Below are 14,229 nucleotides of genomic sequence, written 5' to 3'. Positions count from 1 at the left end.
GTAGGTGCCGCTATCGCGTGGGAGATCCAATGACTGTTCTGGTCATATAAAGGCCAAAGAAAATAAAGCCATTTTACAGGTCAGGTCCTTCCTGGATCGGGGCCTTGTCGTGGCGGAAGGGCTTGCATGATCTAGGGATCTCCAGAGCTATATCACTGGGAGCAGTATGCTCCTGGTAGGATCTCCCAAGGCGAACAGGTCTGGAGTGAAGATCCAGAATAACACAATCCAAAAATCCCCATGAAAGAGATTAAGAGTACAATGTGTACCCTGCCCGGAATAAGGTCACTGGGACCTACCCTGGAGCCAGGCCTGGGGATAGTGTTCCTGGGTGAGCGCCTGGTGGCTTGGCAGCCCATGTAACCCAGCCTAGCTCAACCTGAAAAGGCAATGTGGGGGGACCACCACCCGCATGGTCCAACATGGTGGTTGGGATGCAATGCCTTTTAGGCAGCAGGAGGGGGCAGGGTGGCGCATGGCATCGCGAACCCTCACAGCAGAAATTGACTCTTGACACGTGGAATGTCACCTCACTTGGGGGAAAGGAGTCGGAACTGGTACAGGAGGTTGAGAGACACCAACTAGATATAGTTGGGCTCACCTCCACTCACAATGTCCTCTCTGGAACCAAACTCCCCAATAGGGGGTGGTCTCTCTCCCACTCAGGAGTTGCACAGGGTGAGAGGCACCGGACAGGTGTGGGGATACTCACTAGCCCCCAGCTGGCTGCCATACAGTTGGAGTTTGTCCCAGTGGACGAGAGGGTCTCCTCAGTGCGACTTATGGTTGCAGAGAGGAAAACTCTGACTGTTGTGTGTGCTTGTGCACCAAACAGCAGTTCAGAGTATTCAACATTTTTGGAAAGAGTGGGTGGGGTTCTGGACAGGGCCCCACCTACAGACTCCATAGTTCTGTTGGGGGACTTCAACGCTCACGTTGGCAATGACTGGGAAATCTGGAGGGGGTGACTGGGAAGAACGGCTTGCCCGATCTAAACCCGAATGGTGAAATGTTATTGGACTTCTGTGCTAGTCATAGTTTGTCCATAACAAACACCCTGTTGGAGCACAAGGATGTTCATAAGTGTACTTGGTACCAGGGCCTTTAGGGTTGGCTCTGAGGACTCCTGACTCAGCAGATAGGTACCGGCAGGCAAAAAAGGCAGCAGCAGCTGCGGTTGCAGAAGCAAAATCTGGAGTGTGGGAGGAGTTTGGAGAGGCCATTGAAAATGACTGTCAGTCGACCTCAAAGAGGTTCTGGAGAACCATCCGGCGGCTCAGGAGGGGTCAGAAGAGCTTCGCTCAAGCTGTGCTCAGAAAAGGTGGAGACTCTCTGACCTCAATTGAAGACATTGTCAGGAGATAGAAGGAGCACTTTGAGGAACTCCTAAACCCAAGAGATATCCCTCCCTTACAGGAGTCAGGGCCAGAAGCTTCCAGGGTATCAGAGTCCATTTCCCTGGTGGAAGTCACTGAGGTAGTTGGAAAGCTCCACAGTGGCAAAGCACCGAAGGAGATGAGATTCGCCTGGAACTGCTTAAGGCCCTGGATGTTGTGGGGCTGTCATGGGTGACACACCTCTGCAATGCTGCATGGACCTTGGGAACAGTGCCTTTGGATTGGCAAACTGGGCTGGCGGTCCGTATCTTTAAGAAAGGGGACCGGAGAGTGTGTGCTAACTATCGGGGCATTACACTTCTCAGCCTCCCTGGGAAAGCCTATGCCAGGGTACTGGAAAGGAGGCTCCGGCCTATAGTGGAACCTCAGATTGAAGAGAGACAATGCGGATTCTGTCCTTGCCGTGGAACAGTGGACCAGCTTTTCACCCTTTCGCAGATAATTGAGGGGGCGTGGGAGTTCACTAATCCAGTCTACATGTGTTTTGTGGACTTGGAGAAGGCCTACGATCATGTTCCCCGAGACATTCTGTGGGAGGTGCTTTGGGAGTATGGGGTGCCGGGGCCACTGCTGCTCGCCCTTCGGTCTCTGTACACATGGAGCGAAAGCTGTGTCCGCATACTTGGTATTAAGTCAAGCCCATTCAGCGTGGCTGTTGGATTCTACCAAGGTTGTACCTTGTTCTCCATTCCTGTTTGTGGTTTTCACAGACAGGATATGAAGGCACAGCCGAGGTCAGGAGGACATTCCATTTGGGGACCAGATGGTGATGTCTCTGCTTTTTGCGGATGGTGTTGTCCTTTTCACACCATTACATGAATGTCTCCAGTATACACTGGAACGATTTACAGTCAACTGTGAAGTGGTTTGTATGAGGATCAGCACCTCCAAGTCTGAGTCCATGGTTCTCTCACGAAAAAGGATGGCATGCCCCCTTCAGGTAAGGGGAGAGAATTTGCCCCAGCTGGAGGAGCTTAAGTATCTAGGGGTCTTGTTCACGAGTGAGGGGAGAAAGGAGTGTGAGATTGGCTGCAGACTGGGAGCAGCAGCAGAAGTAGCAGTAATGCGGTCGCGGTCACTGTACCGGATTGTATTGATGAAAAAGGAGCTGAGCTATAAGGCAAAGCTCTCTAGATACCGGGTTAGGTTCTTTCCTACCCTCACCTATGGTCATGAATTCTGGGTAATGACTGAAAGAATAAGACTGCGGATACAAGCAGCTGAAATGAGTCCCACCGCCCTGCGAACAAAACTCACTCTCCGTAACAGGGTGAGGAGTTTGGCCATTGGGGAGGAACTCAGAGTATAGCCATTACTCCTCTGCATTGAGAGGAACCAGGTGAGGTGGTTCGGGCGTTTGGTCAGGATGGCCCCTGGGTGCCTCCTTTTGAAGGTATACCAGGCACGGCCAACTGGGACAGGGCCCTGAGGTCAGTCTAGGACCCGCTGGAGAGATTATATCTCCCAGTTGGCCTGGGAAGAGCTGGGGATCCCCAGGTTGAGCTGGAGGAAGTTGCGAGGGACAGGGACGTCTGGACTTCTCTGCTCTCCCTATTGCCACCACGACCCTAGCTGGACAAGTGGTTTGGAAAATGGATGGATTTACAGGTCAGGTACACCCTACGGTAGGTAAACTGTTCCCTCATGTTCCCATATCCCAGGATGATAATGTCCCATATACATTACTAAACTAATGAATGGTTTCATGATCAGGATGTAGTCAAATGCCTTCCATAGTCTCCCCATTCGCCAGATCTGAAGGACACAACCTTTACGGGAAGTACTGCAATTCAGAGTATGACCATTTGCACCTTCTGCCTCCCTCAGTGAACTCAGCAATTCAAGAATGGTGCAATATTCCACTAAACACAGCTCAAGACTTGTATGACAGCCTTCCAAGAAGGGCTCAAGCTATTCTGAAGGCAAAGGATAAAATCCATACTTGGTTCTTGATAATATATTGTTAGAGGAGTTCCCACTATTTCTTCCACACCTCTATAAAGGCAATTAAAGGCAGAGAAACAACTACACAAAAGACAGGCAGCATCTTTCAGCCTGGTTTTATTAGCAAAAAACTATATACAGCTGGGTACCTACAGAGGGAAAGAGTGAGAAGTACAATCAAATGCAAAGCGTTTAGCACCAGCAGTGCATGGGCTCGACAATTCATAATTGCTGGAATCCACAGGTACAGAACACATTAATCTCGGCCAGTATCTAATGAATTGTCTTTGAACAGGCTACAATAGACTTCGGAATAAAGGGAAGAGCCCGAACTACTGAAAATGCACAGTTGATCTATTTGCACCAAAACATACCAATAGGTATAGTACGGATGAGTGGCTTACCTTACGCAGTACTACTTTATCGCTAGTTCAGTGATTGCCTTTTCAGGCTTATATATTAAGAAAACTTTTAAATGGAGATATGGGAATCAAAAGTGACATTCAAACTGAGTTTAGTCACCTGACCACTGCATATTAGCTCAAAACTTCAAATTGTATTGAGAATTAAATAGTCTAAAATACTTAGACTTTATGGTAATGGTTATACTAAAATGTAGTCCATTTTCAAAAACTATAATCAGAACTGTGAAAATCGTTAATTGGTCTAGCACCACCTTTCACTTATGTAAACAAAAACAGTATACTCCGATATCTGAAGAATATGGTTGTTTCCAGTGGTAGCAGAAAACAAAAAAAAAGGAGTGCCATCCTAACAGAAACTTCCCCAACAACCAGTTCAGCCAAATGTGGTGTTGTGATATCGATTCTTTTGGGAATGTTATACTTCTGGTTTGGTGAGTTGACCAAGTAATGCAATTCTGTTGTGCAGTCTCCGAGGTAAGAGTCTGAAAAGAACCCCCCCCCCAAAAAAAACCCCTTACATTTAAAGTTTTTTTTTTTTTTTTTTTTTTAAAAAAAAAAAAAACAGCAACAGCTATAAGAATTCTAGTGTTTATGAATTGATTTTTACCAAAATGTGTGATTACAGTTAAGCAAAATCAGAATTTGAAGGGTGTTTGAAGCCATGGGAGACTGAGTGACAATGAGGTAGTTCAGCAGGATTTCTTGTTATACATTTGTCAAAATGGGATTGTGCAATTTCACTATGGAATTGAGGCAGGCATCACAGGAGGGGAAGGACAGTGGGGGGGGATTCAGAAAACTGACTGAGATGCAAACAGGTAAACTAATTACCTGACTGCCTACACACTTTGCCAAGTGTAAAGAATGTGCACTTGGGTGCTCTGAAGGGGGGTGGCCTCTTGTTACTAAATCTCTCAACAGATACACTTCTATTGGTTATCCTGTTGCTCAGAAAATGTTGTCCAAATTGAAACTTGTACCCTTTTATACAGTTGGGCATTTTACAAGATGCTTGAGTACCAAGCATCAGTTTTAATACCTTGCTCCAGGGGAGAACATATCTGTAGCCACAAATGGCACACTACTTCTAACCCATGCAGACTGAAACAGGAGAGACTACAGCAGATGACAAAATGAGAAGGTAACTAATAACTGCTGTAAAAGGTCCAGACTGCCACTGCAAGGTTTGGAAATAAAGAACTGCTTTGGAACAAATTGGATAACCTGCATAGTTTTCAACTCAACCTTTCAAGATACGATAGGATAAAAATATCATCATTAAAAGAAGATAACAGCAACTGTCACCTTGGGCAACTTCTGAAGTTCAGAATTTAATAGTCCTGAAACCAAGAGTCTCCATCTACCTTCTTGGACTGGGTAGGGGGGTCAGGTGACAACAGCAAACATGAGCACCACCCAAACTTCACTGTGGGGAACTGCTGCTACCTGCAGGAACAGCTCCACACAGGTGGGGGGGTGCACGCTCATGCTTTATACACATAGTGCCAGGAAAACACCTCCTCAAATGTACAAGGTATGTTTGGTAGAAACCATTCAGTCAGATCTGTTGTGAATCACACCTGCAGGTTCTATACTCATGGTATAACCGATTTGCATTTTGACTTCTGACAACCACTGGAGAGCTAAAGGGTTTCAGCCGCATATTAATTTAATGGTGCTTCACTGATATAAGAACCAACATGTGTTAATTTTACACATACACACAGGCACACACACAAAACCTTTTCACTCAGAAGTATCTAGATTAGCTGCAACTGTACACATACAAATGTGGATGTGTGTAAGTATATTACTGTATATACACATCTACATATGCGCCATCATATTTATACCAAAGCAAATCAATGTAAGAATTGTTCGTCCCTGATTTACTGTAGGGAGGTGGACACTCCTCCTCTGGGGCCAGTTCCCTTCACTGAGAAAAATGTAAAACTACTTTCACCATAAACCTGTAAAGATCTGGCAACATTCAACTTTTCCAGCATTAATGCGCATGCACGACTATGTCGATGGATCCCTGAATGGCGTCCATGTGGGATATGTTCTCTGAAGTACTGTCTACAGGCATTCAGGTGATGGATTACAGGAGAGAAGAGTTCTCAGACAACCATTCTCCCAACTGCACCCACCCAGGGGGGCCTGGGTCAATCCTCCAGGAAGTCTCTGTCCAGGTCCATGTACACCTCGTCAATATAGCTGGCTATGGCACACGGCGAAGTCCGATCTTTGATCAACAGCACTGACACAGTTTCCTTCCAGTAGTTGAAGGAGATGCAAGAGCTCTACAGGAGTGGGGGGAATATATGTTCAGTACTTGGACTGCTGCTGCTGCTACTATTACTACAAAACAGTACCAACAGAAGAGCCTGAAAATTCATGATTTAAGATAATGTGATATTCAGCATAATAAGTCAAATTGCAGAAAGAACTTTTTGGATTTCTTTCAGACATAAAAAGTCTACAAACAAGTGTCCTGGTGGGAAGGATGACCAACTCACATTCTCTAGACAGCTGCTGTCCTTGTCCTTGTTGAGGTAATGGCGCTGCCAGAAGCGCAGCAGGTGGTGGAAGTTGTTCAGGAGGCAGCCTGGGTAACGCTCGGTGTACTCCTTCTCCCGCAAGGCATTCAGGTAGAAGGACAGCTTACCTCTCCTGCGGGCTAACATCAAAACCACCAAACTGGTGTTCAGACAGCTGACGTTCTCCTGTTACAGGTAAGGGCATGAGAAGAGCAATCAGACTGATACCATGCCCTAGGGCATCAACAGCACATTATTTTGTGTTTTGATAATTAAAATAAATAAGTGTAATAATTGCTTGATATATATTTTTATATGTTGACACTGGTTGAGGAATTTTAAAAACTGTTTTCCTTCTCACATAATGCAGAAAAGTATCTCAAAATGACAATTTAAATGTGGAAATTATAAAATTTCTAGAAATTTTTCAAAAGCTAAATGTACTAAAACATGCAAAGGACTTGCGTCTGCATCCGATATATCGGGAGATTTAAAATTAGGTTAAATTTTTGTAAAGCTTCAGTTAGTAAAAGGTCATCTTTTAAGCATGGTAGAACTTGATCAAAACTTCAACTCAGATACTGTACAGAAAGAGAATATGGGAAATTAATCCCACTTGGGAAAGCAGGAAGGTGACTTATAAAAGATGAGGGAGCACTTACCTGTGTGAGAGTCTGCACGTTGATGATGTTGATGAGTCTGAAGAGGAAGGACAGTCTGTTCTCCACGTGAGACATATATGAGAGCAGGCAACACTTGGAGAGCACTTCTACCACTACATGAAAATGCACAGAGCTTCTGTTAGGACTGAGACATGTTTATCCAGGAAGCAGCAACACATCAAAAACATAAGCCATCTGTTAGACAGGATCTACCATGAGAAATTTTGACTTCACCAATCTCCAACTTTTAGAGTGAGTTCTTTCATTATACCTTTAATATCTTCCGTTTGGCTCTCGAATCGGTCAAGGGATAAGACGATGCATCGCACCAGCATATTGGAGTCCACCAATGAACTGTTGATTTGATTCAGGAATATCTGAAACTGGAAGGAGAAATATCAGACCAATACTCAGATCTTTGCAAAGGCCTGTACTGTGGATGTAACTGAAGAAACTTTCAGTGAAGTCAAGACAGATTCAGTTACCCATAAGCTGTATGTAGTCTCATGCATACCTTCTCATCTGTGTTGACATATCTGTTGAACCTCTTGAAGGCATCAATGTTAAACTTCATGAGCTCCCCTAGCAGGTCAAAGTAGCTTTGTAGAACATCTCTTGACTTACACCCACTGTCGATGATGCAGAACAAGATGTGCTAAGAATACAATGGGGATGGGGGGGAATAATGTTACAAATACTTTCCATACAAGTACTTAACAGCACTGCAAAGCATGAACCTTTGCTAACCTCCAACAAGCCTCTTTTGAGAAGGAACACCTGGTCAGCATAGGAGGTAGCCCCACGTAGGAAGCTTTCCACTGCCCTTGCCTGCCAGAACCTGTTGGATGACGAGAAACAAATGTTTTACAGTGGCCCCAAAAAATTCATACATATTTTTGAATAACTGTCCCCAAAAAAAAAAAAAAAAAAAAAGCCACAGAATAACAAAGCAGACAGACATCACCAGCAAAGGGGAACACCACTCAACAGCAAGCTTAACCAAACACATAAAGGGAAAATGGTAAATGCAAGAGTGAATGAATTGTTTACAGCATTGAATCTTTTAGATAACCTCACCTGAATGAGGAATCTGGTGGTTCTTTCTTCATTACTGTAAGCAGTCGTGTCAAGAGCCCCTTCTTACCATCACAGACCAGACTCCTGCACAAAAACACTCTTTAATTTAACATGACCTTTCACCAGAATACTTCTGCAGTCCGACTTAATAGCTGTCATTCATGGAACATACCTGTCTGTGTTGGCCAAAGCCTCCACCTCTGGGATGCTGGCTTTCACACAGATGGCACTTAGCTCATTCAGCTCCTGATTGTTCAGAAGCAGATACTTGTTCCTGAAAACTCAGATGGTCAGATCCAACATGACTAACCATATAAAACATTGTTATACAAGGATTATGTTTACTTTCCATATGCACTCACTCATGGTGGTCACTAAAGCTCTGGAGCAGCCTCAAAAACTGGATTTTGAATGATATTTCCTTTGGAGTTAAACAGAAAAAAAAACAAAAAACATAATGAACTGATTGCCACAGATTTACTGCACACATTATGCTGTATACTAATTCATAAGCAGTGATTTTCTTACAGGGCTGCAGTCACAACTCTGGTTCTCCCTGTGCAGAATGTGGCTAGTGGTGTGCCGTCTCCAGATGAGCTTGTCAAAGAGGTTGTTGAGTCCAGGGATCAGACGGAACTCTGCTAACATTTTGTGCACCTGTTGAGAATGTGTTAACATTGACAAACTATTGCTGTACGAAGTCCTTTCATAGTAATCCTGAATGACATACAGTATAAAGCTTTGCTTTCACTATGTATATCAAACATATGTGACACCAGTGAGGACAGTGACAAGCAGAATCAAAGAGCAAATCTCAGGGATTCCCTGCTACTCACCTGAGATCTCTGCCGGCCCATAAGCAACACACAGAGCACGTAAAGCACCTCAACTTTGTACATAATCTCATGCACAATCTTCATGGACTGCGGAAGCCTGTGTCTTAGCGGGCTGGTAGCTAGTGTGCTCTCGTCTGAGGATTCTGAAAGTAAGGCAAAGTTTTGTCACTTTGGAATCAACATCAACCTCCTACCCCCCCCTCTATTTTCAGAAAGACAATATGGAGTGATTTTTTTTTGGCAGCCCTGACAACATCTGACATCTCCAGTGCTGAACAGAACATGATGATGGATTTCACAACAGGCTGAAAGACAAAGTTTGCGGAGGCAGTGATGTGGACAACCTGTGCTGCTATGATCGGCATCCTCGGTGGCCATTTGCATAAGGGCGTCCAACACCAGTGCGTTGTCCAGCCAGGTGTACCAGTCTTCTAGCTCCTGCAAGAAGCTGGATGCACCTGTGGCCTCTGACACCTTCCGTGTAGCCAGCTTACACAGCCGCTCAATGAAGCCTGGTATGTTCAGCAGAGTCACTAGGACAAAAACATAAGTTTCTGAATGCAAAAATAAACCCTGAAGAAAAGAAAATAGTCCAAGGCATCTGACAAATTATGTCTGTTCAGAGGTTCACTATCAGAGGTCCTGAACTACCTTGATTGAGCTCGGCACAGGACGGGATGGGGTTCTTCTTCTGTTGAATGTTCTTCGCCAGGAGTGTGTGTTTGTCGTCATGCCCCAGATCAGGCTCCGATATGGTCACAGACAGGATGCGGCAGAAGTTGGCCAGTTGTTGCTGGTCAAAGCTCTGGACCAGACTGGACAAGTTGGGAATTTCCTCCAACTGGATCATTTCCTGTGGTAAGGTGAGGACATGTCAACTATAGTTAATGCTATGTTGCTCATCCTCCGTTAACAACTGTATCTACAGAGAGTTTCTTCCACCACTCTTTCAGAATGCTGTCATTCTAATAAATTAGAGAATTTTCAAGTATTTTCTTAGTTTACACAAGTGCTAAGAAAAAAAATTCAAGATGTGTTATGCAAAACCTATCAAAGGTCCACCTCTGATTAGAATCTTTTTCCACCAGTCTGAAATCAGTCTACTTGGACTGATGAAATACACAAGACATATGGAAAGATCATTTATACACTGGGGAGGTGTTTCTCCAGATGAGTGAAAATAAATTATCCCACCTGCTTTCAAATACTGATTCTGATGGTGTGCCATTCACTTATGACAACATTAATAAAAGCCAAATACTATGTCACAAATAAAACCATTTTCATGATCACTGGTACATTTTTTGTACTCCAAAGAGGCTCACCTCTGTGTGCCTGTGGAAGGGTGTCTCCACACGTGAGCATTTATAGTTCAAACAATTATATTTTCTCATCTTTACTACTGCGTAACATCTTACCAGGACAGATCATGGAATATCAAAAGAATGAAAAATGACAAGTGTTAGTCCCTTTAACAAGAAAGGGAATATGAGTATGTCTGCAGTACTGCCTAACCTTTCGGACCCCAAGGATATCCTCAATTAGGGTGGCTGTCTGCAAAAAAGTCTTCTTGTTTGTCATTAATGTGAAGAGAAACAGGACAAAGTCGTTCCTCGATGCAAGGCTTTTTGTGACACCTTCTGTCTACAATGAAAAGATATAAACAAAATTATTCCCCGTGATATTGAAATAAAGTTAGTGGGACAAAAGCATGGATTGTGCCATATAATGCTATGACAAAATGTTTCAAAATTTGTAATAAATCCACTGTGATGATTACAGTAATGTCATAAGTTTTATCCATGTAAGAACTTACACATATACAGCAGTTATAGAGAACACTTAGACAGTCCTTGACCAGGTCATCGCTCACTGTGGAAGACAGTCATTTATAAGCATCATAACTCAGTCAGTTTTACATACCAAATTAGAAAAAAGGAAGAAAAAAAAATCTGTGCAACCTCAAGTTCATTACATTTTATACAATGAAAACAATGCAATTACCATTATAATTTCACTATAAAATTCTGAAAATAGTAGCACAAAATTTTACTCCAAGGCTAGTCTTGATCTTATTTTAGCTACAAATTGCTGAACTTACATTTAGGCTTCTTCTTTTGCATTGATACGGTAGGTCTCATTAAAATCTCCACCAGTAACTGCAAGATAAAGGAACCAAGTGCACATATATGTACATTTCAAACCCTGTCACAGCCCACATAACTATTCACATGCTGTTGAAAACAAATCAAAAAGGCCCTTGAATCTCAACGGAAAGAACTTCCATGACTCACATCAACACCTCCAAAGAGGTCAAAGGTATACGTATTAGGGAAGGTGGATTCCTGTGCCGTCTTCCTGTCCTCCGTCACAAAAGTCATGGCTTCCATGGAAAGTAATGATGCCAATTCCTGTGGGACGGTGCAAAATTCTTGTCAACTGTTCCTCTCAAATAGTAGCATGTCCTCATTTATTCCAAGGAGCTGATTGGGGAAAACTTGTGAAATCAGGAAGGGCCAGCATACCTTAACCACTCCATGTGTCTGGGAGAGGTCACTATTAGGGTGACTGCTTTCATACAGCTTCTGCAGCAGGATGGGGATCCCGTGCCATCTGGCTCGCTTGTCCCTCTCCTGGAGCAGAGCTCGTGGGATCTGGAATGGGAACATCATGGGCAGACTTAAAGGCACAAAATGCTCCATTCCGACACAAGCTTTGAAGCAACTTGCTCTGCAATTAAATTACATGGTGGTCAAATCCCAGTGCTAAAAAGGAACACATCTTAGTCATCATTCAGCAGATGGACAACTGAGTAAATCCAGGGCAGGAGAATCTAAAACACGTCCCGCAATACAAGCTCCTGCTTATATACTTTGGTCATTCATAGAGTTTAACAAGTTCTAAAGGTTAATTAACTTCTTCAAAGACACAAAGGCATGATCTCCTTTTGCATTTAAAGGAGCAGAATTTCACTTCAATGTGCAATGCAACCTTTCCTGCTATTTCTTCAGACAGTACATATTCAACACTCAACGTACATGTGTGCACATGTATACACAAGTTTATACAAACACTTTGTATAGATTTCCTCCTAGTAGTAGAAATACATATCAATCAGCCCTGATATTCAATTACCTGTTTTTTCTCATTTTAAGAATCATTCACATTTTGCGTCACATACAACAAGAGCCACTGTTAAGTTTGCTGGTGTCTTACAACGTAAAGATACTGGCATCAGGAACTTCAAAGGAATCCAAAGCATTCTGCTGACCACAAATTGGCACAGCCGTGTCCCCACATTTACACTGCTGCATTGCTTTTGACTGGAGCAATTCAGGGTAAGTACCTTGCTCAAAGATACTACAGCAGGGGGTGGGATTTAAACAATTGTGCTTTCGATTTTAAGACAATCATTCTAACCACTATGCCACCTGCTGTTCTGCTTGCAAAGACAACATAAAATGCAGATCATCAATTAAAAAATTAGCTTTTGCCTTGCATTCAAATGTATCTCACCTGCTGCGGTTGTACCCTTGAGCACAGTACTTAGGATAAATTATTTCAGTAAAAAATAGCCAGGTGTTAAAAAAGGTAATTCTTTGAACCCAGTTTGTAAGTCCTTCAATCATAAGAAGATGTTTAAAGCAAATGAAGATTCCACACTCATGGAGGTAGTATTTAAAGGTACTTCAACCATACATTGTTAAATGAACCCTCCTTAAATAGCAAGAACGAGTGGGTGAGGTAACTACAACGTGTGGGCTGCAGGTGGCAGAGTGGTTAGGGACGCTGCCTTATGTTATGTTAGGGTGCCAGTTGGAATCCCCCCATTACTGTTCTCTGTTGTAGTGGCGGGGGGGGTTTCCACCCTCTTGGTCTCCCCCGACATTCAATTTCTCCTCTACTGACCGCTGACATTTTCTCCACATACACGGTCAACTAACTGCTATTGTTATAAAGCAGCCTTATTGTTAGTCAGTTTTTTTCCCCATCCACGGTCAGCTCTGGGACAGCCGAATGTTGGCAGGGAAGACACAACGGACATGATGTTCTGGGTTGAGAGCAGAGTGAACTGAAACCATCTAAAGTGCACACAAACATACACACACATTATCTGGGGTTGAGTACTGTTTTACTGAAGAATGATGAGATGCAGTACAGTGGACATCATTGGACATTTGTCCAGTTTGTGTATTTGGGACCACCGCCACATTGAAGCATACAGCAAAGGTAAACAACAGAGTTAGTCTCTCTCTCTCTCTCTCTCTCTCTCTCTCACACACACACACAGACACACACAAACAGGAGAGAGAAAGAGAGAGCAGCTGCTCACGCCACACATGTCCATGCAGCGGTTGTATAACTCCACCAGCGCGCACACACTCACTCACTTTGAGGAAGTACCTCCTTCTGAAGTCAACAGCACGGTCTGTTTTTTCGAGTGTCTGTCCGTCGTTTTACACACTGTCTTTCTTACACACACACACACAACAGTGACCAGGCCCTCGCCTCGGCTCCCCGCGAGACACAGACAGAGTGAGTCACTCACTGGCTCGGCCGAACCAAACCGGGTCGGTCCGCCGCCGCGCGCCCCCTTACCTGCGTACCACGCCGCAGCGCGCGCCCCGTTATCTGGCCCTGCCGCACTTTACTGACGATGTTCCCGCTGCAGCTCATCCTGCTCAACCTGGGCCAAACGGCCCCGGAGTCTAGCGTCGCCATCCCGTCTTCTCCTGTGAGCTCTTTATTAAACCGGAAGTTGTAGGTGGCACCGGAAACGAACAAACGGGGAAGGGGAGGAGCGTAAAAAAGGAGGGAGGAGCTTTTCCTCCGTAATCCTTATTTACGTACAGCTACATGACTTTAAGATTAAGACATTGATTGCGCACGTTTACTGAAATGACAACTTCTGTCGTTTGTACTTCAGGGCCCTTGGGTGTTGGTTCAAATTCCACTCCTGCTGTAGTACTTTGATCAAGGCCCTTAACCATGAATTGACATAGTAAGAATAGCCTGACTGCTGCAAATGGGTAAATCTCGAAACAGTTTAAAATAAATTTGAAATGATAAAATATTTTCCATTCATTCCCTTTTAAATGGCTGTAAGAGAATCAATTCAGTTTCAGTGATCAAAGATAAGCCTTTGGCTGCTATACACAAGTATTAACTGAAACCTTAAGCTTGGTAATGTTGGACAGAAATTATTTTAGATCAGTACACTAGGACACATTTGTTCATTTTAATCATGACACTTTACTGTTGTGGAGACAAAGGCTGTGGTTCATTTTAATAGGATCAACTCAAGATAAAGTAATCAGAGGTATATTTTTATAAATAAAACTTTATTT

General features: G+C 43.7%; 1 protein-coding gene across 1 annotated transcript; it reads right to left on the bottom strand.

Moving 5' to 3' along the window:
* Nucleotides 1-3,456: 3,456 nt before the first annotated feature.
* LOC108936891 (short transient receptor potential channel 4-associated protein-like) lies at nucleotides 3,457-13,621 on the bottom strand. The gene is made up of 19 exons (XM_018756533.2): nucleotides 13,481-13,621; nucleotides 11,407-11,535; nucleotides 11,176-11,292; nucleotides 10,983-11,040; nucleotides 10,698-10,753; nucleotides 10,397-10,525; nucleotides 9,533-9,734; nucleotides 9,226-9,414; nucleotides 8,882-9,024; nucleotides 8,574-8,702; nucleotides 8,408-8,466; nucleotides 8,218-8,319; nucleotides 8,046-8,129; nucleotides 7,716-7,806; nucleotides 7,483-7,623; nucleotides 7,240-7,351; nucleotides 6,969-7,081; nucleotides 6,286-6,492; nucleotides 3,457-6,069 (listed from the first exon to the last, which is right to left on the bottom strand). Exons 1-19 carry the CDS (start codon nucleotides 13,601-13,603, stop codon nucleotides 5,932-5,934), a joined length of 2,322 nt encoding a protein of 773 aa, XP_018612049.1. The 5' UTR covers nucleotides 13,604-13,621; the 3' UTR covers nucleotides 3,457-5,931.
* Between the last annotated feature and the right edge of the window lie 608 nt (nucleotides 13,622-14,229).

This window comes from Scleropages formosus, chromosome 2 (genome assembly GCF_900964775.1).
Source record: "Scleropages formosus chromosome 2, fSclFor1.1, whole genome shotgun sequence".
Taxonomy (NCBI): domain Eukaryota; kingdom Metazoa; phylum Chordata; class Actinopteri; order Osteoglossiformes; family Osteoglossidae; genus Scleropages; species Scleropages formosus.
Note: the sequence above shows the minus strand (reverse complement) of the source record. Positions and strands in the feature narration are given on the sequence as shown.

Excerpts from the sequence above, each read along its gene's own strand:
- LOC108936891 (XM_018756533.2), bottom strand. The coding sequence starts at position 13,603 with ATGGCGACGCTAGACTCCGGGGCCGTTTGGCCCAGGTTGAGCAGGATG. Across the intron at positions 6,493-6,968 it reads ACGTGCAGACTCTCACACAG|GAGAACGTCAGCTGTCTGAA; the intron begins GTAAGTGCTCCC and ends TACCTGTAACAG. Across the intron at positions 6,070-6,285 it reads ACAGCAGCTGTCTAGAGAAT|AGCTCTTGCATCTCCTTCAA; the intron begins GTGAGTTGGTCA and ends CCACTCCTGTAG.